General features: G+C 31.4%; 5 protein-coding genes across 13 annotated transcripts; 4 read left to right on the top strand and 1 right to left on the bottom strand.

Annotated features, from left to right (window-relative positions):
• Positions 1-523: 523 nt before the first annotated feature.
• LOC111287726 (uncharacterized) lies at positions 524-2,168 on the top strand. Of its 4 annotated transcripts, none has more exons than XM_022878407.2 (4): positions 524-667; positions 862-958; positions 1,074-1,123; positions 1,820-2,168. In XM_022878407.2, exons 1-4 carry the CDS (start codon positions 588-590, stop codon positions 1,932-1,934), a joined length of 342 nt encoding a protein of 113 aa, XP_022734142.1. In that variant the 5' UTR covers positions 524-587; the 3' UTR covers positions 1,935-2,168. The 4 variants fall into 4 exon arrangements, with proteins under 4 accessions (XP_022734142.1, XP_022734136.1, XP_089601931.1 ...); XM_022878401.2 differs by having other exon boundaries at positions 1,074-1,129; XM_089745805.1 differs by having other exon boundaries at positions 532-667; positions 886-958.
• Positions 2,169-3,491: 1,323 nt separating this feature from the next.
• On the top strand, positions 3,492-8,630 carry LOC111280327 (RNA-binding KH domain-containing protein RCF3-like). Its single transcript, XM_022867590.2, has 8 exons — positions 3,492-4,521; positions 5,843-6,316; positions 6,566-6,814; positions 6,991-7,254; positions 7,578-7,657; positions 7,861-7,969; positions 8,070-8,196; positions 8,309-8,630. Exons 1-8 carry the CDS (start codon positions 3,820-3,822, stop codon positions 8,326-8,328), a joined length of 2,025 nt encoding a protein of 674 aa, XP_022723325.1. The 5' UTR covers positions 3,492-3,819; the 3' UTR covers positions 8,329-8,630.
• Positions 8,631-9,424: 794 nt separating this feature from the next.
• Positions 9,425-11,210, top strand: PTAC7 (plastid transcriptionally active7). Of its 2 annotated transcripts, XM_022867603.2 has the most exons (4): positions 9,427-9,589; positions 9,699-9,749; positions 9,838-9,897; positions 10,756-11,210. In XM_022867603.2, exons 1-4 carry the CDS (start codon positions 9,527-9,529, stop codon positions 11,089-11,091), a joined length of 510 nt encoding a protein of 169 aa, XP_022723338.2. In that variant the 5' UTR covers positions 9,427-9,526; the 3' UTR covers positions 11,092-11,210. The 2 variants fall into 2 exon arrangements, with proteins under 2 accessions (XP_022723346.2, XP_022723338.2); XM_022867611.2 differs by lacking the exon at positions 9,699-9,749 and having other exon boundaries at positions 9,425-9,589.
• A 1,253-nt stretch (positions 11,211-12,463) lies between these two features.
• LOC111287707 (protein phosphatase 2C 57-like) lies at positions 12,464-15,657 on the top strand. 5 transcript variants are annotated; one of them, XM_022878383.2, is made up of 11 exons: positions 12,464-12,960; positions 13,070-13,198; positions 13,337-13,442; positions 13,635-13,745; positions 13,943-14,022; positions 14,137-14,190; positions 14,408-14,524; positions 14,653-14,707; positions 14,835-14,867; positions 14,958-15,004; positions 15,415-15,657. In XM_022878383.2, the coding sequence occupies exons 1-11, from the start codon at positions 12,638-12,640 to the stop codon at positions 15,536-15,538; spliced, it is 1,179 nt and encodes a 392-aa protein (XP_022734118.2). In that variant the 5' UTR covers positions 12,464-12,637; the 3' UTR covers positions 15,539-15,657. The 5 variants fall into 5 exon arrangements, 4 of the variants coding, with proteins under 4 accessions (XP_022734118.2, XP_089602440.1, XP_089602441.1 ...); XR_016329135.1 differs by having other exon boundaries at positions 12,465-12,960; positions 13,067-13,198; positions 14,653-14,721; positions 15,415-15,472; XM_089746314.1 differs by having other exon boundaries at positions 12,465-12,960; positions 13,067-13,198; positions 14,958-15,047.
• Positions 15,658-16,856: 1,199 nt separating this feature from the next.
• On the bottom strand, positions 16,857-17,840 carry LOC149513989 (uncharacterized). Its single transcript, XM_089746316.1, has 3 exons — positions 17,674-17,840; positions 17,547-17,602; positions 16,857-17,406 (listed from the first exon to the last, which is right to left on the bottom strand). Exons 1-3 carry the CDS (start codon positions 17,741-17,743, stop codon positions 17,281-17,283), a joined length of 252 nt encoding a protein of 83 aa, XP_089602442.1. The 5' UTR covers positions 17,744-17,840; the 3' UTR covers positions 16,857-17,280.
• Positions 17,841-25,959: the final 8,119 nt, after the last annotated feature.

The following is a 25,959-nucleotide window of genomic DNA, read 5'->3' as shown; positions in this document are numbered from 1 at the left end:
AAGAGGATTGGAAAACAACTGCTTAATGTACGAACAGCTTTTTATTCTGATTTTGAATCTCAGTTAGTGCAAGCCGAGAAGACTGAACCTTGGTGGCGCATGACTGACAAAGATGAATTGGCTTCCATGGTTGCTCAAAAATCACTTGAGCATATTGAAAATTGTGATCTTCCACGACCACAAACCAAGGATTTCGGAAAGGGGCAACTTCCTTCTCTAGAGTTTTTTGTCTATCATCTTTAGATTGGAGATTTCAGACAGGCTTCTCTGATGTTAGCAACCATCACTGAGGAAGGACCAGCTACGTCAGTTTAGATGAAAACCAGTGCGTGTTGGGTGATATGCAACTATCATTGCCAAATTCAGATGGTTTATAAAGATGGTTTACGTATTGTAGTTTTATCATCACAAGTATTTCTTGGTCGGTCTCGGTTCGTGCATAATCGAAATTTTGGGCTTTAAAATCAACAAAATGGGCCTTGATTGGTCTGGATCAACTGCTCTCTTTCTTTCTTCCCTGACGTAAGCTAAAGCCATACACCCTTTTGTCTGTTGATTCTCTTTAGCTGAGTCTCTCACCTCTCCCGATGCAGTTCCAGCTGGGAAGACAACACATGGCTGCTGTCTCGAACTTGTTAGATTCCCAAAACCAATGGAAATTCAGCTGGTAATGTTCTCTCTTTCTCTCCTTTGCTTCTTTGAGAATTCCATGGGGTATGGGTATTCTTTGGCACTTAAAGTTACTTGGCTCTTGTGTGCGGTTTCTTTTTTAATTTTTCGGTTTTAGCTTTGCCTTCTGTTTTTTTGTTTCAGTTAAGTGGATTTGTTTCATAACGTGGGACTCATTAGTAATATCTCTAGGAACGAATTTTTGCTTATCTGCAGCGATTTGGAGGTAGATTTTGAGTCTGAAGAGAATGCTTCCATTGTCTACGCTGCATTGGTTGTTGATAAGGAGGTAATGTTTCAACTTTCAATGATACTGAATACTTTTTTTTTTCTTTTCTTTTGGCATAACTTCTATAGTTGTTTTTTTGAGCAGATTCTAAATTTGATTCCATTTTCAAATGCAGTTGCAACCTGACAAAGTGACAAGGCAAATGTCAATCTCTGATGGGAAACTGTCAGTGTAATCACTAGTTCCAACTACCTTCTTTAGTTTGAACAAAAAATTTTCTTTGAATGATTGATTTGAAACTCTTCTTTTATAGGAATTGCATGATTGGTATCTTTTGTTTAATTATTTGAAATAGGCTTAATTTAGCTTTGGGTTCCATACTTACAAATATTTGCCATAATGTTTGAAAATGATTTTTTTTTGGCCCTGTTTTTCCCTAGTCCATGAACTTCTAACTATCAGGTTTTTCTGCTGATCAACTGAACTATCAAAATTGACAACCTCATAAAATTCAAGATAATGACTTTGTGGTGTGGTAGTGCCTTAATCTTGAGTTGTAGTCATTAGAATGGATGTGTTAAGAGATGGGAAATGCTTGTCTCTTGTTGCATAATCCAACAAATGGTATCCAAAGTATACGGGACAAGAAACTTCAAGGGGTAAAATTGTTCTCAGATTATTTCGCCTTTTCCTTCCTAAATACAAATGCCAAAATTTTGATCTTAGCTTTTAATCGGACATCTTGATAGGATGATTTCGGCAATCCAGTGGGAAAACTCATTCAACCCATTTAGTATATGAGCTAACTAGATCCTCTTTTCTGTTTGCTGCTAAGTTTTTTCCTTGTGTCCTGAAACAATTCTTAGTTCAATTCTTTATTACTTTTAATGCCTTTTCCTAACTCCACTCTGAAATGATCAGGCACTTTGAAGCAGTAGAAGCAAGGTTTCTCCGTGCATCGTTTTCAGCTTTTGTCGATGTACTCACACTTGCCTCAAAAACAATTGAAGAACTTGGGCCAGGAATGGAATTGTGAGGTCTGATTATCGCAATTTGGCTATAAATGCTGTGGATTTTAGCAATAGTTTGGCATTAATGTTTTTTTTTTTTTTGTATTTCATCTTTGGAGTCTTCATGATATACATGGAACATTAATTAGAATGTAACTTTAGCTTGTAGGTTTCTTCTTATGTGTGTTGATCAGCTTTAAAAATACTTCATACATGTAACTTTGGGAAGCTATGCCAAATGCCCCTTTTTTTTTTCCAAACCTGTATCAATTGTGTTATACTAGAAATGGCTAGGCTATGAAGAGAACTATCTTGACTCACTTGAATGAAAAGTAGTTATTTTTATCCCAACTACTCAATTTGATCTTCCAACTGATGAAAACCCATCAGAGTTTCCAAACTTTTGCTAGTTAAGAAGATAGAAGAGAAGAGGCACGTCCAGAGTCTTTCCTCACTTCCTTTGACTCGCCCTTTTTTCTTTGCCTCTATCTCTGTGTCCATTTTGTTGGCCCTCTTATCATTTTTTTTTCTCTGTATTCATCCAAATTGAGTGTATAGTTAGCATCTCATCTCCGCTTTCTCTGATTTGCGACGACTAAGCAATGCTTTGAGGAGTCTTTTACTTTTGCTTGGGTACTCTTCAATGTCTTTGGAGTTGTCTTCCTCGGACTGAAGACGCATTGAAGCTGATTTTCGAGGATTTAATGCAAAGGTGGATTTAGGATTTTTTTTTATAAATAATTTATAATGTATATATAAATCTTATCAATTTCGTGAAACAGAAAAAGTGTTTAAAAAAATTTAAAGGTGTTTGAGGAATATTTTTTAATTTTTGAGATTTATATGACACTTTCCTTGTCAGTATAAGTAGATTATGCTCTAAGAGACATAAGATATATTTGATAGATGAGATTATGATAAGATAAAATAAAATAATATCATAAATAAAATTATATTAAATAATGTGATTTTATATATAATTTAAATTATTAATGTAATTTTTAAGGTATGATATGACAAATAACTTTAATCTCATAAATTAAAAATAATTTTTTTTTTATTTCAAAATTGAATCATCTTATATTAAGAAAATGATAATTCATTTTATAATCATATTTTTTTAATTAAATATAAATCAAATATAATATAAGATAATTATCATCTTATTTTATTTATCATTTTATATATCAAACATTATCATAGACGATAAAAAGCAAATTAAAGTAAAAAAGGGGTAAAACAAAGAATGAATTATAATTCATAAGCATCGTTAAAGTATGCATAATTTTTAATGCTAACACACTTCTAAAGATGTGTAGCAATGCTTCATTGACAGACTAGTTGATATTCTTCCAGTTAACCATTGAGTTATATATTAGTTAATGGCCATTCAGTCCCCTCTAACAACCATAAATTAATTTGTATATAAGATCAAAAAGAAAAAGTGAAACTAATAAAAGGGTGTTTTAGTCAATGCAAATTTTCCCAAAAACAAAACTAGAATCTCCAGACGACGTCGTTAGAACCATGTTTACCGGAAATTGAAGTCGTTTATATATATGTCCCACGACAGCAAAGCATCCAGCGTAAAATTCCTTAGCTGCTGAGCGTAGTCCGTACGACTCTGCCAACAGCTGTCTGCCTTTTCAGATTCTTCATCTCCGGTTAGGTTTTACATTTTCTCACAAAATTTCCCGAGAAACAACCTGAAAAGAACTGAAGGGACAGTCAGACTGATAATCGGCGTAAATGTTGCTTTGCTACTCTCAAAACCCTAGACCTGATCCATGACAAGGAGCAGAACCGTCATTCGTCAGCATCATGCGAATCATTGACAAAAGAAACAAATTGAAATCTTTTTGAATCGAAAGTTCAGAACCTTAAAAAAAGCTTTGAGTAAAGTATTTTTGGATGGAGAGATCTAGATCCAAGAGGAACTATTACTACGACCAAGACTATGATGGAGAGTCCATGGGTAGAACAAAACCTCGGTACAACAACCATCACTACCTACCCAATAGTCAGCGCCACCGTGGCAACAATCCCAACAACAACGGTAACATCGGTCGACCTCAGAATAAAGGTGGCAGCAGTGGCGGACAAGACTCTTCCCTAATGGTAACCACGAGCTACCGCATTCTCTGCCACGATGAGAAAGCCGGGGGCGTAATTGGCAAGTCGGGTAGCATTATCAAGTCCATAAGGCAACACACCGGCGCGTGGATCAACGTCCACGAGCTGATTCCCGGCGACGAAGAACGCATTATCGAGATATCCGACACGCGCCGCCGTGACCCTGAAGGGAGAATGCCGTCGTTTTCGCCTGCTCAGGAGGCGTTGTTCCTTATACATGAGAGGATTCTGGAGAGTGATTCGCAGTTTGGGTTTGGTGGCGGAGGAGAGGAGGAGGAGGGTTACGGAGGGGTGGTGAGAGGAGGAGGGAATAGGGTGGTGACGAGGTTGGTGGTTTCGAGGATGCATGTGGGGTGTTTATTGGGGAAAGGAGGGAAGATTATTGAGCAAATGAGAATTGAAACAAAGACTCAGATTAGGATTCTACCTAGAGACCATACGCTGCCCCGTTGCGTTTCCATGTCTGAGGAGATTGTTCAGGTCTGATACCAATTGCATTTGGATTTAGATTTGGATTTTATGCACAAAAAAATGGGGGAAGTTACTAAATCCTGATGCATGGGATTTTTAATATATGATATGTTTAAATGCAATGGCTTAATGGGAATCATTGGGCGGTTAAATGTTTATATATTGATTAAGGAATTTCAAGTTTTGATTTGGTTTTGTTTAGCACTTGAGCTGAACCCAAAATCTTGGTTTGAATGAATGCTACTCGTGGATTTTAGGAGTTACTAGTGTGGTCTACTTGCATTGCTTTTTCCCTTAGAGAAACCTGGACGACTATGTATTAAGAAGCTACCTGTATATTAAGAAGCTAATTACTAGTATATGCCATTGGCAGCGGTGTAAGTGCTGCTTGATTAACCGATTTCTAAATTTTAAACAATTTGCCCTTTGCCAGAACAAACATCTTCTTTTCATCTACTCTGCTGTTGAACTAAAGAGGGTTAAGATCCTCAGAAGGTTTTATTACGGATTTACTTGATGAATTTGAGCTGGTATATTGTTTCAAATAAGAATAACTTCAACTACTTGGGAATTTCAAACTCTTTTCCCTCTTTTGGTTGCATGCATGTGTGTTTTGGTCAATCTGTTGTGTCTTCAATTTTGTTCAAGTTGTTGCTTTATGCATAGTGCAATTTGTATGTACTTTTTGTAGATACTTGGATTCTTGGGCAGTAGGAATGTGTGTGCAAAGTACTTTTTCTTCTAATGATAGCTTACTGTTGGCATATATTGTTGATTTGAAAGCTATTATGTTTGCACATAATGTTTTATGTTTAAATGCTCAATGTCATGCTCTTTGTTATTTGAATGTATCATCCTTATAAGATGCAAGTTCTTTTGATTTTATCCCAGCAGTTCTACAAGTATTCTTCGCATATTGTTGATTATCAATTATTTATATGAATGCTACATGACTGTTAGTCTATTATCATCTTCCATTTTACACCATTTTGCTACTGAACCATCTATCTGTGATTGCTGACAAAGCAGTCTGGGTCTAGGTAATCCATGCAGCTGAGCTGCAAATGGGTCAAAAAAATTGAATAGTTCAGATCCATGTATCTTAAGTAGTATCTAACTTTTCATGCTGCATTGCAAGAATAATGCTCCTGATGGTGCTATCTATTAGGAGTAGTTTTGCTACAATAAATGAGTTATCTGGTTTAAAATCTATTATGCATATTCAGTTTGAACTTCGAATTTTCTCTCTTAATTTCCATCTGGTGGAAGATATTCAAGTTAAAGTTACTTTATGATATGGTAATTTTATCTAATGTTGTTTGTCATGCAGGTCGTAGGTGATGTGAATGCTGTAAAAAATGCTATAGCAATTATTTCATCACATTTAAGGGAGAGTCAGCATCGTGACCGCAGTCATTTCCATGGACGAATGCATTCACCAGAGCAGTTTTTCCCTGACAATGATTATATTCCACACATAAACAATGCATCACGTCGATCATCAATGGATGGGTTGACTTTTGGTTCACGAATGTCTACTACGAATTACAGAGGCAATAATTATTCCTCACGTCCATCTGGCTTCATTGAAACTGGGATTGCTCCTATGGCTGACAGTACACAGCCTCTTTATGGTGAGGATCTTGTGTTTCGAATACTATGCCCTATTGACAAGGTTGATAGTGTTTTTGGAGAGTCAGATGGCATAGTAGATTTACTCCAAAATGGAATTGGTGTGGATGTCAAGATATCTGATCCTGTGGCTGGGTCAGATGAGCAGATAATTACCATTTCTTCTGAGGAGGTACTGACCATCTCTCTTATCTTTATTTCATGAAACATGGCCACATGGGTCGATACTTGTTTGTTAAGCCTATAAAGCTCTTTCTTTCTTTCTTTTCCATCTAACTTTAGTCTTTGAGTTAAATCTTGTCATTTACAATGTTTAAACACTTGAAAGAAATTTAAAAAACAAATTGTTCCTTTCCTTCTGAATTTTGAATGATGCATGGTCATATGTGTTTCTAACATATCTTTGGTTTTTTGTCCTTAGGGTCCTGATGATGAGTTGTTTCCAGCTCAGGAGGCTTTATTGCATATCCAGACCCAGATTGTTGACCTTGTTCCTGATAAAGATAACATCGTAACTACTAGGTTACTTGTTCCATCAAGTGAAATTGGATGTTTAGAGGGAAGGGGTGGATCATTATCTGAAATGAAAAGATTAACTGGTGCAAACATACAGATCTTGTCAAGAGAAGAACTTCCTTCTTGTGTATCAGGAGCTGATGAGATTGTACAGGTTTGCTGCTCAGATACCTTATTCTTATGAAGCATGGAGAACTTAGCTTCTTGGTGTTTATTCAGTCCAGTTTGGAAGGATTCAAACCTGGGGTCTGTTAAGTTTAATAAATGAGGGTGGGATGATTGGATTGATTTACCTTGTATATTCTGAATTACATTTGATATACTCTACAGATTGTGGGGGAGATAAAGGCTGCTCGAGATGCTCTTGTTGAGATCACGTCACGATTAAGAAGTTACTTATATAGGGAATTCTCTCAGAAGGACACTGCATTATCACCATCTGTCTCTGCAACAGCATTCCTTGGGACTGTTTCAGGAATGGAGAATGCTTCTCCAAACTTAACTCCAGCTCGAGATAGTCAAACTGCCAGTGATCCTCCTTTTGGAGCCTATAAGAATGTGCAAACTTTGGCAACACCTCCATCATCATCAAAGGTTGTTCTTATGCTGCCTTTCCGTTAATTTAGACTTTTCTTTTACTTTCATTGTTAGTATTTCTTTTTCTGTGTTGCTTATGTAGTAAAAAATAAAATAAATATGCTCTCCAAACTCAACATCAATTATTTCTTTAGCTTTTTAGGATGAAAATATTTGACTGCTCTTGGTTGTGCACAAGGTGAACAGCTTGAATGTGATCTATAACTATTGACTTATCTCCAAGTCAAAAAAATAAAACTAGTCACTTATCTTGATAGTTTCTCAGGTCCTTCTTCTGTATTCTAAGAACATGATTATAAGAAGTTAATTCTTATTTATAGGAAATTGTGAACTCTGGCACTGAAGTGGCCAGGCAGATCGAAAGTGAACGCCTTGAAGATATACCAAGTGCAATTAGCAGGTGACTAAGTTTTGCGTTATTTCACTCTTATTTGGTCATCTTTTAAAATGAAGGTTGCATCACAATCTCTATGGCCTTTTGTTATTAAGTATTAATTTTTAAAAAATTTCTATTTTTAGAAAAAAGGTTCTTTCAATCTTTTTCCAGTATTTAGAGAGCCCTTCTAACAAATAATGCATGTGTTGCTTGTAATTTTCTATTAGAATCCCTGTGCCACTCGTTACTAGGAGTACACTTGAAGTTGTCATACCAGAGCACGCTGTTCCCAAGCTCATAACAAAATCGAAAAGTAAATTGGCACAGATCAGTGAGGTCGGTAACACTTCTTTCAACTACCTATTTAATTTATGTTTACTTTGATTGAATCTGATTTCAAATCATTCATCTCTTGGCTTGTCTATTATGGGTACAGTTGTCTGGTGCCAATGTAACTCTGGTAGAAGATAGACCAGATGACACGCAAAAGATCATTAGAATATCAGGTACTCCAGAGCAGTCTGAGAGAGCCCAGAGCTTGCTTCAAGGCTTTATTTTAAGCAGTAAGTTTAGCTATGTATCAGAATGTTTGTGCGTACTTCGTATGACTATTCCTTCACCCTTGTTCTTGTAAAACTGGTGTCTCACATGGCTCTTTATCTTTTTTATTGCCAGCATTAGAAGATGGACCTTAAGCTACTGCTAGTAAGTGGGTTAGAATTCAGGTGTCTGTACGCCGACATTGTCGTTAAGATTTTCTCTACATAATCTGATTCTCCAGATGTATGATTCTGGAGTGTAAGGGGCTTGGTGTGATGGTGTCCCCTGTCACGTAGGCACAAAACGATTTTTTTGTCTTTACTTAGCTGTTATTTTAGATTGAGACTGTTCGGAAGGGTGAGACAGCTGCATTGTAAATGTAAATCAGGAGCACTTGTCTAAGTCTTTTTTCTTTTTTTCTGAATTAAGAAAGACTGCAGTTCTTCTGTTGTTCAAAGTTTGTTTTGCCGGAAGCACATATCTCCCCTCACCGCGATCATGTTGCTTGTGGTGTTTCATCACAAAATGGCTTCAACAGGCGGTAACTTTTATCTCAATTACCCTTGTTTTTTTTGTTACTGTTTCTTAATTAATTTTTCTGTTTGTATTTGATAATATTTAAATATTAAAAATAAATAATATTAATATCAACAAATTATATATAATGAACTCGTCTAAACACCTTTCATTTTTTTTCTTTACATGCTCACTTTTTTTTTTTTCAAAATTATTATTAGATAAAATTGCTTAATTATTTTTTTTCATTTCAATTTTAAAGTTTTTAATATATAATATAAATCATGTAAGTTATATAATTTACGGAATGTGTAAATTTTATAAATTATAAATTACATTTAGAATTTAAAAAAAATCAGTTGAGAAAAAATAATCTTATTTCTGGAAGAATTTTTATAACATTATAAAAAATGATTTGTTTTAAATAATTATAAATATATTTATAAATTGATAAAAATATTAGGCACATGAGTCTTTAAATTTTTTTTATTTAAATGATTTGGAAAAAAACTTTAAAAGCTCATGAATTTAATAACTTTTAAAAATTTTGTGAATTTACAAATTCAAAATTAAAAAATGAGAAAGAATTAAAAAAGAAAATAATTAAATAATTTTATTTAAAAGTAATTTAAAAAAATATGAAGGAAAAAAATGTGGTGCGACTAGAACCACCAATATAGTCTCGTATAGGAAAAAGGAAAAAGGAAAAAGGTAATTCTATAGGTTTTGGACTTTTGGGACTCTAGTGGCCTCAACCTTTATTTTATCCTCAAAAATAGTCTAAGGGTATACTAAACCATCCTCGCTCGAGCTTTTGAGAAAGTGCAGGGCAAGGCCATGGCGATTGCTATTTCCAACCCAACTTGCATTTCTTCATCAATTTCACCTCTACTTGAAAGGGTAAAGGGTTCAGCCATTTTCCACATTCCAATTTTGTTCTCATAATTTACTTTTTTAAATTAAATTTTAGTTCCATTAAGTTGGATTTTTTTCTCTTGGTCTGACCCAGGCGAGAATAGGAACTAATTCATGGCGTCTCAATACCAATTTAAGCTTACGGGTTTTGCATTCCGAAACCATTTTACTTATAGAATTTAATTTTCCAAAAAATGTTTTTATTTTTCTGATAAATAAGTTCTTTTTTTTAGGTTGTTTCCCGGTTACAAAGCGAGAGTGGTGGTCGCCGTGTTTGGCGCCGGAGAAAATTGGTATAAAGTTTTATTTACTTTTTTATTTATAAATTCTTTGTTTTCTTGTGTATATGATAATTTTTAGATGAATATTTTTAATTACATGAATGCTGAAGATTGAAGAAACGTTTGATTGGTTTGAAAGTTGGGATTTCTTTATTTGATTTCTTGGATTAGTTGAGGTTGCTCTTTTCTTTATGAGAATTTATGGGATAAAGTTTTTCAAGAAAAAAGTTTGATGTCTCTGTTGAAACCTGTTTAAGTTTAATCCAATTCAAATTCGGTGTTGAAGACTGATTGTTGTTGAACATTCATTCGTTTCCTGATTTGCAAATTTATGAACATAGTGTAATTTCATGCTAGAAATACAGTTTAGAGACTGACTGAGTAACTTGCAGTGGGATATACCAAGCTTTTATTTTTCATCTTCTTTTTCTTTTTGATTCAAAATTTCTGGAAATTGGTAGGATAAAGGGTTATTCAAGTCCTTGTTCTTCTATTAAATGCATAACGACTGAAATATTCCTCTTACAACTATTTTTGTATCTTAAGAAAGGAACCTATACCAACATAAGTTCCTTTGCATTTCTGAATCTGCTTCTTGTTTCTTGCATTCCACTAAAATTGGAATGAATAAGGAGTTGAGTATAAATAAATGTTAGTATAAGTTTTAGATGTTCGAATATTGTGGAAATTGTCCGGTATTTAGGATTGAATAAGGGATCTTACACTTATCCAAACAAATTTCGAGCTATGTCTATCCTTGGTCCTTGCTTCGGTATAAATATGTTATTGTTATGCAAATATTATGCTCAAGGCAATTTAGTTGCAATGTTTATGCGGAAGTGGAAATTTAGTCTCTCTTTGTTTAAGCAGACAAAGAAGGATGAGATGTTGCAGTACAAGCTGGAGCGGATTCCTTTCCTGGAGGAGCAGGTTAGGAAGATAAGGGAAGGAGGAAAGCTGTTGTCGGTGGACATAGAGAGACTGTTGCAATCAGAGGACAACCGGTTTGATTTTGTAAATGATGTAGCAGCTGAGGCCATAGAATACGTCGAAAGTAACCGGGATGAATATGGGTTTGAAAAAAAAGCTATACTTCATGTACTTAGTAACCGTATCAATGATCTTGGGTTCTACCGGCCAGATGCATATTTTGAACCTGACCCTTTCAAGCCTGGACCTACTTATTTGAAGGAAGAACCGACATAAAAGTTTTCAAAGATTAAAGGCTGAATGCTACGCTATTATCCATTGTATTCTAGATTTTCTTCCTTTTGGCAAATTCATTCCCTCGGATTTAATGCATTGGTGTATTTCTTTGAAACCAATTCATGGTTACAGCTATAATCATGCTAAGGTTATATATCCCCTTAATATAAATGGCTTGACTGCAATAATTCATTAATTATTTACATATAAACATATTCCTTAAATATCAATGTATTCACTCGTGTATATCTTATTGCCATGATTTAACAAGTAAATGTTATGGCATTACCTATGTACATATATAATATTTTAGTAATTTTAAACCCAATGTATCTCAAAATTTTAATAAAAATTTTATATTAGTTTGATAAAAACAAAAAGATAAAATAAAATTCGACTTTGGTATGTTAACACAAATTATGACAATAAGTTTTTTATTTTATAGGTAATGCTTAGTGCATAAAACGATAAATAGGGTATGATGATAATTATTTTATATTATATTTGTTTGTATTTTAAAAAAAAGATAAGATTATAAAAAAAATTAATAATTTTTTTAGTATAAGACAATTCAATTCTCGAAAATGATTATTTTTAATCTATGAAATTAAACTTAAGATCATGTTTAGTGCATAGGATGATGGATAAGATAGTATGATAATCATTTTATATTATATTTAGTTTGTATTTAATTGAAATGAATATGATTATAAAGAAGATTATTATTCTTTTAGTATAAGACGATTCAATTTTTTTAAAGTAGAAGAAATTATTTTTAATCAATAGGATTAAACTTATATGTTCTATTATATCCTTAAAAATTATATTAATAATTTAAATTATATAAACTTTTAATAAAAATAATTTTAATCAATAAACAAATTATTCTATTTTAATTCTTGTACATATCAAACGTACGATAAAATAACATTATTTAATTTAAATCTATTAATAATATCATCTTATCCTATTCTATCATAATCTTGTGTATCAAACATAATCTATATATCTTATTATATCTCTTAAAAAATCAATAATTTAAATTATATAAACTTTAAAGAAATATAATTTTGATTAATAGATAAATTATTTTATTTTAATCTTTATATATATATATCAATATAAGATAAGATAATATTATTCAATTTAATTTTTTTATAATATTATTTTATCTTATCTTATTATAATTTTATGTGTCAAACATATCTTATATGTATTAAACACAAATAACATATTTACATATACGTGCAAGATCTATACATTACTTATAGCGTCCTATATGAAATGACGTGGCAAAATAAAAACCGCATTTGCCAAAAAAAAAAAAAAAAAGAATTCTCAAAGTGTAGTGGGAAAAATCCGTAGGAGATCCCAGCCATAGATACAATCCGTTAAAGCAGTTAGAGGCTTAACTTCGCTCTCTTATCTTCTTCGCCAAACACCATCACATTAACCGAGGAGATTCTCATCCTTGCAAAACCGAAACTCCAATATCTAATTCGTCCCCCTTGACTCAGCGGTTCAACTCACTGAGTCACTAGGATCAATGGCGTTATCGAGTCCACAGTTGCAGAGATTCCTCGCAACCGAGTTCAATTTCATCTCCAATACCAAGAACGCTAACAGGAACCACCTAACCACCACAACGGTCATAAGCGCCAGAAGCCCCTGTCGGTGCTCCGCAATCGCAATTGACGCTCCTTCTTCGCTAACCGACGTTGCGGGGATCCGTTGGGGGTCCACGAGCGTGCAGGGCACTCGCGAGGAGATGGAGGACGATCTAATCATACGATCGGACGGCCTTGATGGATTCTCGTTCGCAGCTGTGTTTGATGGTCATGGTGGCGTATCTTCCATCAAGTTCCTCAGGTACGATAATTCATAATTACATGCAAATTACTACTTTTTTTTTTTTGCATTTTCAATTGCGATTTTATTAGCAAATATAATTAATTTGAGATGTTTTGGGTTAAAGCAGAGATCAGCTGTATAAAGAGTGTGTTACAGCTTTACAAGGTGGAATTCTGTTGAAGGGAGGAGATTTCAACGCAATTAAAAAAGCATTAACAGTGGCTTTCGAAAATGCTGATAAAAAGTTGCTAAATTGGTGAGTCAAAATAGATATATGCTTTGGAACTGACAAATATTGACAATCTTTTAATTTAATCTTGTAGTCTTAATATGATTATAGATTTTTTTTGTATATTATTGGTTGAAGGATTAGCGGGTGTTTCATTTTGTAAAGGCTTGAAACGATTGGAGAGGGCGACGATGAATCTGGTTCAACCGCCACTGTTATGTTAATCGGCAATGAAGTGCTCTTGATTTCTCATGTTGGTGATTCCTGTGTGGTACGAACACCTATTCCTAGTTCCTTTTTGTACTAAAGCTGTTTTACATCCGAAACCATAAGATTTATATAAGACTACAATTTCTGGATTTCCTGTATAATAGTAGCATTTTGGGAATTAGATAGAACAACCCTTTATTCTTTGAGGGTTATATCACTTTTCATTCTTTTGTCTGCTGATAAATTGATGCAGGTTCTATCTCGTGCGGGAAAGGTAGAAGTCTTGACTGATTCTCATCGACCCTATGGGAGCAACAAGGCCTCTTTGCAAGAAATTAGAAGAATCAGAGAAGCAGGTGGATGGGTGTGTTTTCTGTTCTTGATTTTCTTTTCAGCACTCCTAATACTCATCCTTTTTAGTTCTAACTTCTAATGAGAGTTCTTATATCTTTAATTGTATAAAAGACCTAATCAGAAATTCGAGCGCCTCAGAGAAGTTTTGCTTACATCACCCGGCCCCAGTCATAATATATATTTTTTTCATGTAATGTCGTTATACAGATTGTCAATGGAAGGATTTGTGGTGACATAGCTGTATCCCGTGCTTTTGGTGACATTCGGTTCAAGACAAAGAAAAATGAGTTTGGTTCTTTCCTTGCCTTCAATTTAAAGATTTTTTGATAATAGTTTGTACATATTTTCTGTACAATGTATGTTTACATCATAATGATAACGGTATGGCATCATTTGCTCAGAATGCTGAAGAAGGGAGTTGAGGAGAGCAGATGGTCCGAAAAATTTATTTCTCGGTATATCTTCTATGGATCCTTTCTTAGCTTCATCTTCCCCCTTTTTATGTGGGTTCATTGAGCCTTGATTTATACTTTGCAGTTTAGTTTAGTTAGAGTAACATCTAGCTCAAGTGATTTTCCTTAATTAGCATTAAGTCAGATAGCTGTTTGATTTATTTCAACTGTGTTTCAAATTTACAAGATTGTTTGGCCATTATTGTTGGTTTTATTTCAGAGTAGTATTCAATGAAGACTTGGTCATTGCATCTCCAGACACCTTTAAAGTAGCTCTTGGGTCAGATGCAGAGTTTGTCCTGTTGGCATCCGATGGTTTATGGGATTACATAAAGAGGTTTTCGGAGCTATATATGCTTTTAACTCTTACTATTGTACATGAAAAGTCATTGTTTTATTATTTTGCTGTGAGTTTAACTGAGAGAAGAATGTCACTCTGACATACCTACTATTCTCTTCTTTCAGCTCTGAAGCAGTTGCCTTTGTCAGAAATCAACTACGAGAACACGGAGATGTTCAGGTGACTTTTACATTGTACGAAATATCACCACAAATAACAATGTCATGTCTTCTAGTTCTGTACATAAACTCTCAGATGATATTCTTACCTTGGTTTAGTTATAATTTTCCCCTTATTCCTGATTCAGGTAGCATGCGATGCACTTGCACAAGCTGCTCTGGTAATCAATTGCAATAGTAATTTGTCAAATCATCTTATATATGTTTGTGGACAAGTTCCAGTAACCTTAGAATCATATAATACTATGCAGGATCAAGGCTCACAAGACAACGTCAGCATTATCATTGCTGATTTAGGGTATGCGGCTGTTTCTACTAGTATGATTGCTGTTATATATGCTGTGAGTTTAAATTAAGCTGACAGATTATTTAAATCAACCTCTACTGCAAAAATAATGCTTAGATTTTTTTTTTTTTTATAGAAGCAATTAATGCTTAGTTATACAGGTGATATTAGTCTTAAATTAACTGTTACCAATACTTTCCCTGTTTCTCAATTTGATGGTGTATTGTGGCTGCTAGCTGAAATGACATAAACAGTAGCTATCGCTCAAATTCCTATATAATCTTCAATATCAGAATCTGCTTGTCTTAGCTTTCACGTGCATCTGATCAGTCTTTGGTTTATGGCTTTACGTAATTTCTATTAAAAAAAGGATCATACTGTCTCTGTTAACTTTGTGTTCCCTTGGTTTGACCTTTACACAGGCATACTGACTGGCAGAGTTTGCCACTTCAGCGACAAAGTTTTCTGTATGAATTTGGCCAAGCTTTAGCTACGGTTGGGATTGTGTCACTTGGAATATGGTTGTCATCTCAGGTTTCTTTTTGATTTTGAGTGATCAGTTGTATATAGATTTCACTGTCTGTAGAATGAAAACGTATATGACTAGCACTTTTGTTAAAATTGATCTAGTCAACTTTTAATAATTCAGAATTAATGTTTAGTTACTTTTGTTTCTTTGTATTGGTTTTTGAAATTCAGTAGTATATACCGAATATTATTGATGGGGAAAACACCAGGGCCTGAACATACGAGCTAATAGAAATCACATAGCTAGTATATCATTTTTAACCGTATTTCCTTTATTCCTAACAGATTTTTCTGGCACCTTTGATTTCTGTGATAGCCTTGACCATGTTTGAACTGATAAAAGTTGTTTATCACAGATTAGAAAGAAAGTAGAAATATGAGAGAATTACCATGAATTCTTCCGTTCAGAAGTTTTGTCAATGCTATGGCATTCTGAAGCAGAAACAAAGGAAATTGTTAGTCGAGGGTGAGGCATGCCTATAATCTGATCGATAGCTTAATTATATGATATCTTTCAAATTCCATTCTTGAACTCAATAGCAGTATCGAAAACAAAAAGGAAATTTTGGAATAAAATTTCATCCATAACATATAATCATAATTAAGATATGCTTTTTTGATTTGGGGGAGATTTTGATCATCTGGTATTCTACCCTAAATTAATATAGAAAAAAAAAAAAGAAAATTCAAAGGTGACTGATCTGCCTCACAATATTCATATAAACGTGAAAATCATTTAATTATGAAAAGGTTCTGATGAGTCGATAATGTTGGTGGAGATTAGGCTGCCCGCCGAAGCACAAATCTATATGCTTTTTTGCAGTGCATAATGGATTCTATAAAAGGTTGAGAAAAAAATTGTTGAGTAGAATTTCTGTAATTGAAGATAAATAGGTAGTCAAACATTGGATTATTAATGGGGTAGGGAGAAACATGAAAAGTATAGAAGAAACATCTCTTGATAAGTGACTAGATATCACGCTTACTTTTTTAGTTTTTGGCCGCGTCTAATGTATCTAAAAACTGGACACAAGATCCAAAAGCCTTTTTTTTTTTTTTTTTGAAAATTTTAATTTGAGAAATTTTTAATGAAATTCAACTTTTTGAATCATGAAATATCCGAGAGCTCTTGACATGATTGAGTATAAATTAATAAATACAATAAGGTTAGATATCGGAATGAAACAGTAGATTCGCTGTTGTTGCAATGATCCATCCTTTTTAATTTAGAATTAATTTTGACCCACACAATAATTCATCAATAAGTAGATATGTTTGTACAAAATTATTCCATGACTTCATCATCAATAAGTACGTATATAATTCCACCCACGTTGATAACATTCCTTATATCTTTTCAAGACCAACATGATTGAATGCAAATTATATATATTCCTACCGCCTTATTCTTTTTTCTTTTTTTTTTTTTTGAAAAAAGAAAGATGTAAAAACTTTTCATTTGTTTTTCCTTTCTAGCTATCGTACTTATAAATTGCTACTGAAATATATAACAAAAGCAGGAAAACTTCATTATTTATTCTTATGGCAGGCAATAGCAAGGAAATTATAGAAACAAAAATTTCACATCCGGATCATACAACACTAATACTGAGTAGTTAGGGTATTGTACTATACTATTATTACTATTATTACTCCCTAATAAACTCATTTAATAACACCATATTCAAAAAGAAAAAAACCATAATCCTTTCTACTTAAATATTATTCATATTAATATATTATATATATATGTATATATATCAGGGCCTGGCAGGTTTTTTCCTTGGATCGTGCTTTGGATTAGCGCCTACATCATCATAATCCATCATTGCACCCATCACCATCAACTTCCTTGATGAACTCATTTGGATCATATTAATACCCTCCTTCATAACAATAACAATCAAAATCAACAGCATTTCCATATATATATATATATATAATGTTATACGTATGTAAAATGTTATTTATCTGCATTTGCATATAAATGACCAAAACTCAATAGAGGGATTGTGCTAGTGAGTACCTGTTCAAGTGAGTATTTAGCCTGCATGTCACCCTGAAAGCCCTCATCAACCATGCCTGCCAACAAAAAGTACTCTGATCAGCGATTGGGTGTACAGTAATTGATAGAGTATTAATTTATTCATTACCATAAGAGAAAGGAGTGATTAGGAGGACCAAAGACACCAGAAGCAAAGTTTTGAACCAAAGAGCAGCCATGGCTGATGTTTTCTGCCTAATGGATAGGAGATAAGGGTGTTCGATCAGCACAATGGGGAGAGGGGAAGGTGTGCTTTTATTGTTGGGGTTTGAGGGTAGGAAATGTGGCATGTGAGAGATCAGATAGCTATAGCTATTGTCATGGTGCACACCCCACCCAATAACAACGGAATCATGATGAGGTGCTTTACCCTTCTTTTGCCCACAAGCCTAAAGTCAACTGCACTGTTTTTGTAGATTGTTACATCACAAATACCAAAAGCTATTGTAAAATTTTAGGTCAAATTTAATACTAGATCTCTTATTTTAATTATATAGTGAAATCAGTTTTTTTATTTTAATGTGTTCAAATTAAATTCTTATATTTCAATTAATTATCGAATTTAATCAAATTATTAATGGTTTAAATTTGTATTGTTAAAATTAAAAACGTGATGTTTTGACTTTTTATCACGTGGTATTTTGCTTATGTGATTATTAACTTTGTTTATGTGTCAAGTCTACGTGATCAAAGATGATGACATGATAAAATTTTTTGAGACATCAATATCTTTTTATGTCAATTTTTCTAAAATTGTATTGCTTGTTCCTATACTTTGGTTAAATAATGAAATTAATCATTCTACCTCAACATGTGTTTAAATTTGATCTTTATACATCAATTAATTATCGAAATTAAAATTTAACCTAAAATAACACATAAAAAACATAAATTATTAATTCAACCGTGACAATATTTTTTCATATTTAGATAAATTTTTTTGGATATATGAATTATTAATTGGATTAATTTGATAAATTGGGTTAATCTCAAATTAGATTATAAGTCCAATATAAACTGAATTATATATTTTCTTTATCTTTTATTTATTTATTTATTTATTCATTTATTTTGATTTTGATTTTTTGTTTATTTCTATTTTCAATATTTTTGAAATATAAAAACATAAAAAATAGATAAAAAAAACTTTAAAAAATGACAAAAAATAGATATTAGATTAGAAAACCCATAATCAACATGCCCAATAAGTCTAAATACACAATCAACTATAAAAGCAATTGTAGGCATCCCATTTTGTCCAAAAAAATTTTTGTTATTAAATGGCCTTCAAATTTCATTTTGACATTGGATTCTAAAATTGTTTTTGGATCAATTGAGCTTAATTGTGAAATTAAATTTTAAGCCCAAATTTAAAGGTACAAAAGTGTTTTATTTATTATTTACTATTTATTTTTATTGTTCAGTTTGTGAAAATAAAAAAATCAAAGTAAAAAAAAAAAGAAAATTAAAAATTGAAAAAATAAGAAAAATATGAAAATTGTTAAAAAAATTGATTTGAAAAAATTTTGAGAATTCAACAGCAGTCAACAAGAAAATGCAACAAAAACAATGACAACCAACAAAAACAATTAGAAGAATTTTTTGATTGAGAAATTCCTTTTTAGAGGTTTCAGGTCTAAAATTTTTAGGGCATTATACTCAGTTTTGCTTTGGATGACAATATAAAATAATGGTGTTGGTGGTTGATTTCTGGGTATTGGTAGTTTTTGGGACAAAATTTTTTTATGATTGTTGAATTTTTTTATCACTGGTTATTGAAAATCTATTGAAATATGAGTTTGTTATATGACATTTGTAGAAAAAAAAAGGAAAATAAGGATGAGAGAGGGGTAAAAAGGAAAATAAAAAAAATATTTTTTGTTTTTATAACATGTTGAAATGAGTAGTTTTAGAAGACAAGTCTAGCATATGTTGACTCATGCATTGACTTTGTTATGACTCAACCTATTTGTATTGAAATTTTTTTGTGCTTTATTTTAGTTTTATTTTACTTATTTTAGGCCAAATCTTAAATTCGATAATTGATTAATATATAGGGATTAAATTTGTTAGACATTAAGAACGAAAGATTAATTTCACTATTTAACCAAAGTACAAAGACAAGTAGTATAATTTAATAAAAGTTGATGTGAAAAATATTGATATGGAAAAAGTTTTTATGCTACTTCATTATTTTGACCATGTGAACTTGACATGTTAGCAAAATCAATGACCACATAGACAAAAATATCATGTCAAAATGCCATATCATAAATTTTAATAGAAAAAATTTGAACTATTAACAATTTGATTGAATTTGACAATTTATTAATATAAAGATTTAATTTGAACATATTAAAATAGAAGTACTAGTTTTACTATTTGACTAAAGTACAGAGATCTATAATACAATTTAACCTAAAATTTTATGCATATTGGACAACTACCACAGTTCTTTGTATGGCTCAAGCTTCGTATAGCCTATTTTCGGGGTTGGCTTTCTTGGGGTGCATATATCACTCTTTAAAAACATTTAAGTTGTTCGTCATTTTGGAATAAAAACGGTGATATTTCTCTCCACTTGTTTATAATTACTTAATGGAGAATTTGTTGTTTTTTTTTAAAATTTTTTTCAAACAAAAGATATCACAATCTTAAAGTAGAAAAAGAAATTGTAAGTATTAAAATTTAAAATTTAGATCTTTTAAATATTATCTTTTAAAAATGATTGTACTAACTAAACTAAACTCATATTTTAATTGTAATTTTTGATTTTTATTAAATTTAATATCAAATAGTGGCTTTTAAATCCTTCTCCTAGACTTCTTTTTCCCTGGTACCAAACACCATTTTGTTGAACAGTGCTTTTGATCCTCATGTTTCGGCTTTCATCACATTATCAGGCAATTAAACATGGAGAGACAAGCATGTTAGTGGGAAAGCATTTAAAGAATGTTTGATTCAGGGGAATCCACGCATTTCTCTTTGAAATTTTGTTTGTGGGTATTTGGTTTCAATGTTGGGTTTAAGGTAATTTGATTCCGAGGGAAAGTGACAAATTTTTAATAATACAAAAAGTCTTGAAATCAAAAATTCATCTCTCCCTGTGGTATTTTAGGATTTCGAGAGAAAAAGTTGCATTATTTATAAATTTTACTAGAATAAAAAATTATAAAATAATCGTTACCATTTTGAAAAGTATGTCTAGAAGTGACTGTAAGTCAGTTGTAAGTTTTTACTGCTAAATTTTTTTTTATATTGTAATTAATGGCTTTTGCCATGAAAAACACCTTAAATAATCTTATTCAATTTTTTGGAGGATTATTTAAGACGTTTTGGCCAGAAAACACCTTAAATAATTTTTTACAAAAAATTGAATGAGATTATTTAAGGTATTTTCTAGCAAAAAACATTTTAAATAATCCCATAAAAAATTAATCAACATTATTTAAGATATTTTATAGCCAAAAACGCCTTAAATAATCTATAAAAAAATCTTATAAATAATTCTAAAAAATAAGCGATAGAGGGTGGGGTTGAACTAATGATCTTATAATTAATAGCTATATGCTTTAACTAACTAAATTACTCTAACTTTTTTATATTTTATCTCTTAAATCTTATAAATAATGAAAAGGAACTGACCAAGCTACTTCAATTTTTTTATATTTATCTCTAAATTTTATAAGTAATGAAAAAAATTATTTAAGGCATTTTTGATCAAAAATGCATTAAATAATCCTCTTTAAAAAATGTTAAAGATTATTTAAGGTGTTTTTGATTATAAACACTTTAAATAATACCCTTTAAAAAATTGAAAGGTATTATTTAAGACGTTTTTGACAAAAAACGTCTTAAATAATCTTTTTTTAAAAAATATTAGATATTATATAAGGTGTTTTTGATAAAAACGTTTTAAATAATCTCCTTTAAAAAAATTTAGAGATTATTTAAGGTATTTTTAAACCAAAAATACCTTAAATAATCTCTTTTATAAACATAAAAATGATTATTTAAGATATTTCCCATCAGAAACGTTTTAAATAATCTCCAATATTTTTTATTTATGCTATTTTAAAATAAAAACAATAATTAAATAAAATATTTGTCTTCTTTTACTGTTAAAGGCATAATTTATCATTTGGATATTTATTATTAATAAAAACTAACAAAAAGTTATTATTATATATGTTAAGGAGATTATGATAATTATTTAACAGTTAATATTTGTAGATTCTTCTAACCAAATGAAATCTGAACATGAAATGCTCTAAAAATAAAAAAAAATCTTAAATATCACACTTTTTCAAAGATCACATTTTTTTTTTCAAATCTAAAATTCTGTGAACAAGACGTTTCTTAAAATTTTGATTTTTGGCCAGAGCCATTAGTTGGAGCACTAGCAAAAAAAAAAAAAAAAAAAGAGGAGGGGGGAGGGGGGATAACATAACACTTTGAACTCCCAACACTAATTTTAGTTTAATCATTTATTAAGATTAAAAAAGTTCAATTAATCATTTTTAAGGAGACCGTATGTTGGCAATGATGTTGTTTAAACCAAGGTAAATTGACTAATGAATATACTTAAAAATCAACTTCAACAGCATATAAATATAATCGCATTTGCGCATTTTATTTAGAAAATTCGTTTCAAACTTTTATATTTAAAAAAATAAAACATAACAACTCACAAACATGCTCACATATGATGTATGTAACATGTTTTGAATTCGTAGAAAACAACAATGGAGATTTAATCTTAAATTCAGACATATTGTGGACTCTGAGAATTAATTGAAGGAAGCCAAGCTAAGCTGATAATATTGATAGACATGTTTTTACACATCAAATGGTTCAACAAAGGCAGGATTTTGTGGAGTCTTTATAAGACTACTGCTCAAAGTGGCATATGCTATTCATTTTGGATGCTTACAATATAAAACTTCCTTTTTTTTTTTTTTGGCTTTTTCTCTCTGATTCTTCCTTCATTATCCAATAGTTTGTTTTTTCATTGCATTGTACGGCCATGAAAGGTAGTGATCAGATGAGAAGGAAGGATTTTATTACCAAAAGAAGAACAAAATGTAGAAGACTTCAATTCATGTGATCGATCCCTCGGCCATTGTTAGATATGGATGGTGGCAGTCATATCACAGCAGGTCACAGCACATTCTCTGAACTACCTTCAAAGGCATGACATGCCTACGCCATCTTTTTTTTCTCCACTAAAGGCCCTAACACCTATTTGGATGCGACAGCTAAGAAGAATTGGGTTCATCCAACTCTTTTCAGTAATATCTTCTCCTTCCTGCTAGATTTCTTCAGTTTAGAGGCATGGAGGAAAAAAAATGTTTGTGTAATTATAATGGCATAAAATTCCACCAATATATAGGAGTAAAGAGAAATTAATCGCAAGTTTTTATTTTTTTAAATGTTAAAGAATTTGAAAATGTAATGCTGACATATGTACTAAATTCGATAAACTCCAACTAATCAGAATGCCATTTCTTGTTTTAACAGCAAGGCCTTTTGAAGGTTTGAAAGGTTATTATATATGTAATATAACATGCAAACAATCTTTCTCTTTTCAAATCCTTATGTAAGACAAGATGCTACAGATCATAAAATCCAAGAACCAAGTAGGGCAGCAAGTACATCAACTTGTTGTCTTGATAATAAGCTCATTTGGGTTGTTTTTTCTTTTTTCCTGAATTTCTAAATGAAGTTGGAGTCTTAAAATTACAAGGCCTTTTTTTGTTGGATACGGTAACCCTGAGTTGTATAATTTACTGTGAGTTCATGTAATTATTTTACTTCATTTGCAAACCTTGTTCGAATCGGTATGGTTATAAAAGGCTTATAAAAGATCGGTGCACGCCCAAATCAAAGAAAAGTTTGTTTTTCTAACTTGCTCATTGTTTCATTCAAAAGCGTTATCTGAAACTCAACAAAAAAGACTAGTGCTGGCTATCCAGTGATCACCTTTGCTTCATGATTTTAAGAGAGCAGCTTTGAATATATTAAAATTCGATTAGGTATATAGTGCTTATATCACCGTAAATTATAAGTCATTTTTTAAAAAATAAAATTGTAAGATCCAATGTTTTAAAATAACAATATTTTATAAGTCCGTATGAATTGTAATATTTAATATTAAAATCGATTTATAGGTACTAATAATATCCCATTGAAGACACTGGAATCTAATTAGAGTGAAAAAAAAAAATTATGATAATCAGCTATGTATTAAAGTTTGATCAGGTATACCATATTATTCATACCATCTTCAACATGTGGGACAAAACCACTGAATTTTAATAAATCAAAGAAGGTAATACCTTAAAAATTAGTACCAAACATGACACTCTTGTATGATAAATGACTAAGATGAACTCTTTACACCACAAGTAAAATTTCTCACCACATTCTATTCCACGTCTTAGTAAACATTATAGCTCCATATTGGTCTTTGGTCAATTTGTTCTTGTCAGGCTTGGAATTGGGTTCAAGCCCCAAACAAAAACTAAAAAGTTTTTTTGAATAGGTAGCACAGTCCGAGCCAAATTTGAGCTGGCATATTGGGGTTTTGAAGCAAAAGCGTTTGATCATTTTATGTGGGATGAACGAGAAGCCTTATCTCATCTCATTCTCCGAGTAAAGTTGAATTCAATAGAACAAACAGTAAAAGAGGCTGCTGTTGAAGAATTGTTTGCTTATGAAATTAGGCTTCTATTTGACAGCAACAAGGCTGGATATCATATATGTTGCAAATTTACTTTTTAAGTTTATGCAAAGTCTTAAGAGTTACATTTCAAGAATGCTAAAAGGGTGTTGAGATATGTCAAAGGATCCAATAAACTTAAAATTTGGTTCAGGAATAATGGAAGTTCAAGATTGGTTATGACATACAGGGACTTAGTTGGCTTTCATTAAGACATGAAAAGTACTTCAAGTTGTGTATTTTTCATTGGATTAAATATGTTTAGTTGGAACTCAAAGAAATAAGGACCGTGGCTTAATCGATAGCAAAAGTAGTGTATATACCTGCTGTTAATCAAGTAATTTAATTAAGGAAAATTTTGATGAATTTGAGTCAAAAGCAAAATGATCCAACATAAATTTTTTTTGTGATAATCATTTAGCAATTGCAATGGTTAAGAATTCAGTGTTTTATAGAAGAACGAAACACATTAATATCAAGTATCACTTTATTAAAGAAATTGAAGCTAAGAATGAAGTGAAAATGGTGCATTGCAAGTCAAAAGATCAAATTGTAGATATTTTGACCAAGGTCTTACCAAATGCAAGGTTTGAAACACCAAGGAAAAGACTTGGTGTTCTAGCAAAAATACCAAAGAGGAGTGATAGCAGTTCAAGCAACCAAGTATGGCATTTTTTCTACTACAACTTATTCTAATTTTTTTTTATCAATTTATTAGACTTTAGGTAGCATAATGTATATGTTTGTGGTGATCCACAAAATTTGGCAAATAACTTATGTAGTAGTTAAAAGTTGTTAACCAAAATATTTTTGATGTTTATAAATGATGAAATGCAATCTATGCTCTGTGTGAGGCTTTTACTGCAATTCAAAGTCTTTCTTCATTTTCTTATTAGTTCTTCATACTCTTCGTATCTTTCAATACTCTTTGAAATTTTGAAGACCCATTTCTAAGTACCTATAAAACACTGGCATTTACTTCTATATTTTTAAAATGATTTTGCAAAAAAAAGTGCCTAAACACTTATTTATAAAAAATATTTTTATTAAATATAATAATTATATGATTAAAGATTAAAATAATATCCTTAGAAATTATTATATTGTCCCTTCAAATTCCAATTGTTTGATCATTGTTTGACAATGTTCAAAAGTACAATAATACATCTATTTTCATAATTGACTAAATTATTATAATGTCTTTTAAGCAGTTCTAAATACATTCATATATTTTTTTTCATTGCCTATTTTTTTTTTCAAAATTTTTAAGTAAAATTATTTAATTATCCTTCTCATATCAATTTTAAAGTTTTTGGATACGCATTTTTGACAAATTATATAACTTACCAGAAATATGTATCTGAAAGTATAAAAAAAAAATTATATTTAGATTTGAGAAAAAATCAATTGAGAAAAAAAAATCTTACAGAAAATTTTAAATTTTCGAATATGTAAATTCCAAAACTTTAAAATGCATCCAACTATAAAAATCCAAAAACTTTTAAAAGTTTTCGGATTTGAAAGTTTTGAAACTTTTAAAAGCGTCAGATTTACAAATTTGAAGCTTAAAAGTGGAATAAATGTTAAAAGAAAAGAAAGAAAGAGTAATTAAGTAATTTCATGTTAAAATGATTTTGAAAAAAATAAAGTCGTGAAAAGTAAAAAATGAGATGT

This window comes from Durio zibethinus, chromosome 17 (genome assembly GCF_047325235.1).
Source record: "Durio zibethinus cultivar Kanyao isolate XHJ-2024 chromosome 17, ASM4732523v1, whole genome shotgun sequence".
Lineage (NCBI taxonomy): Eukaryota > Viridiplantae > Streptophyta > Magnoliopsida > Malvales > Malvaceae > Durio > Durio zibethinus.
The sequence above is the reverse complement of the archived record's forward strand: the minus strand, read 5'-3'. Positions and strand labels throughout refer to the sequence as shown.

Coding starts and splice junctions, on each gene's coding strand:
- LOC111287726 (XM_022878401.2), top strand. CDS start 588: ATGCAGTTCCAGCTGGGAAGACAACACATGGCTGCTGTCTCGAACTTG. Junction 668..861: donor AACCAATGGAAATTCAGCTG/GTAATGTTCTCT, acceptor TAATATCTCTAG/GAACGAATTTTTGCTTATCT. Junction 959..1,073: donor CATTGGTTGTTGATAAGGAG/GTAATGTTTCAA, acceptor TTTCAAATGCAG/TTGCAACCTGACAAAGTGAC.
- LOC111280327 (XM_022867590.2), top strand. CDS start 3,820: ATGGAGAGATCTAGATCCAAGAGGAACTATTACTACGACCAAGACTAT. Junction 6,815..6,990: donor GAGCTGATGAGATTGTACAG/GTTTGCTGCTCA, acceptor TATACTCTACAG/ATTGTGGGGGAGATAAAGGC. Junction 8,197..8,308: donor TCAAGGCTTTATTTTAAGCA/GTAAGTTTAGCT, acceptor TTTTATTGCCAG/CATTAGAAGATGGACCTTAA.
- PTAC7 (XM_022867603.2), top strand. CDS start 9,527: ATGGCGATTGCTATTTCCAACCCAACTTGCATTTCTTCATCAATTTCA. Junction 9,590..9,698: donor TTTCACCTCTACTTGAAAGG/GTAAAGGGTTCA, acceptor GGTCTGACCCAG/GCGAGAATAGGAACTAATTC. Junction 9,750..9,837: donor ATACCAATTTAAGCTTACGG/GTTTTGCATTCC, acceptor TCTTTTTTTTAG/GTTGTTTCCCGGTTACAAAG.
- LOC111287707 (XM_089746313.1), top strand. CDS start 12,638: ATGGCGTTATCGAGTCCACAGTTGCAGAGATTCCTCGCAACCGAGTTC. Junction 13,746..13,942: donor TCAGAGAAGCAGGTGGATGG/GTGTGTTTTCTG, acceptor GTCGTTATACAG/ATTGTCAATGGAAGGATTTG. Junction 15,005..15,414: donor ATTATCATTGCTGATTTAGG/GTATGCGGCTGT, acceptor ACCTTTACACAG/GCATACTGACTGGCAGAGTT.
- LOC149513989 (XM_089746316.1), bottom strand. CDS start 17,743: ATGGCTGCTCTTTGGTTCAAAACTTTGCTTCTGGTGTCTTTGGTCCTC. Junction 17,603..17,673: donor AATCACTCCTTTCTCTTATG/GTAATGAATAAA, acceptor TTTTGTTGGCAG/GCATGGTTGATGAGGGCTTT. Junction 17,407..17,546: donor CTAAATACTCACTTGAACAG/GTACTCACTAGC, acceptor ATTGTTATGAAG/GAGGGTATTAATATGATCCA.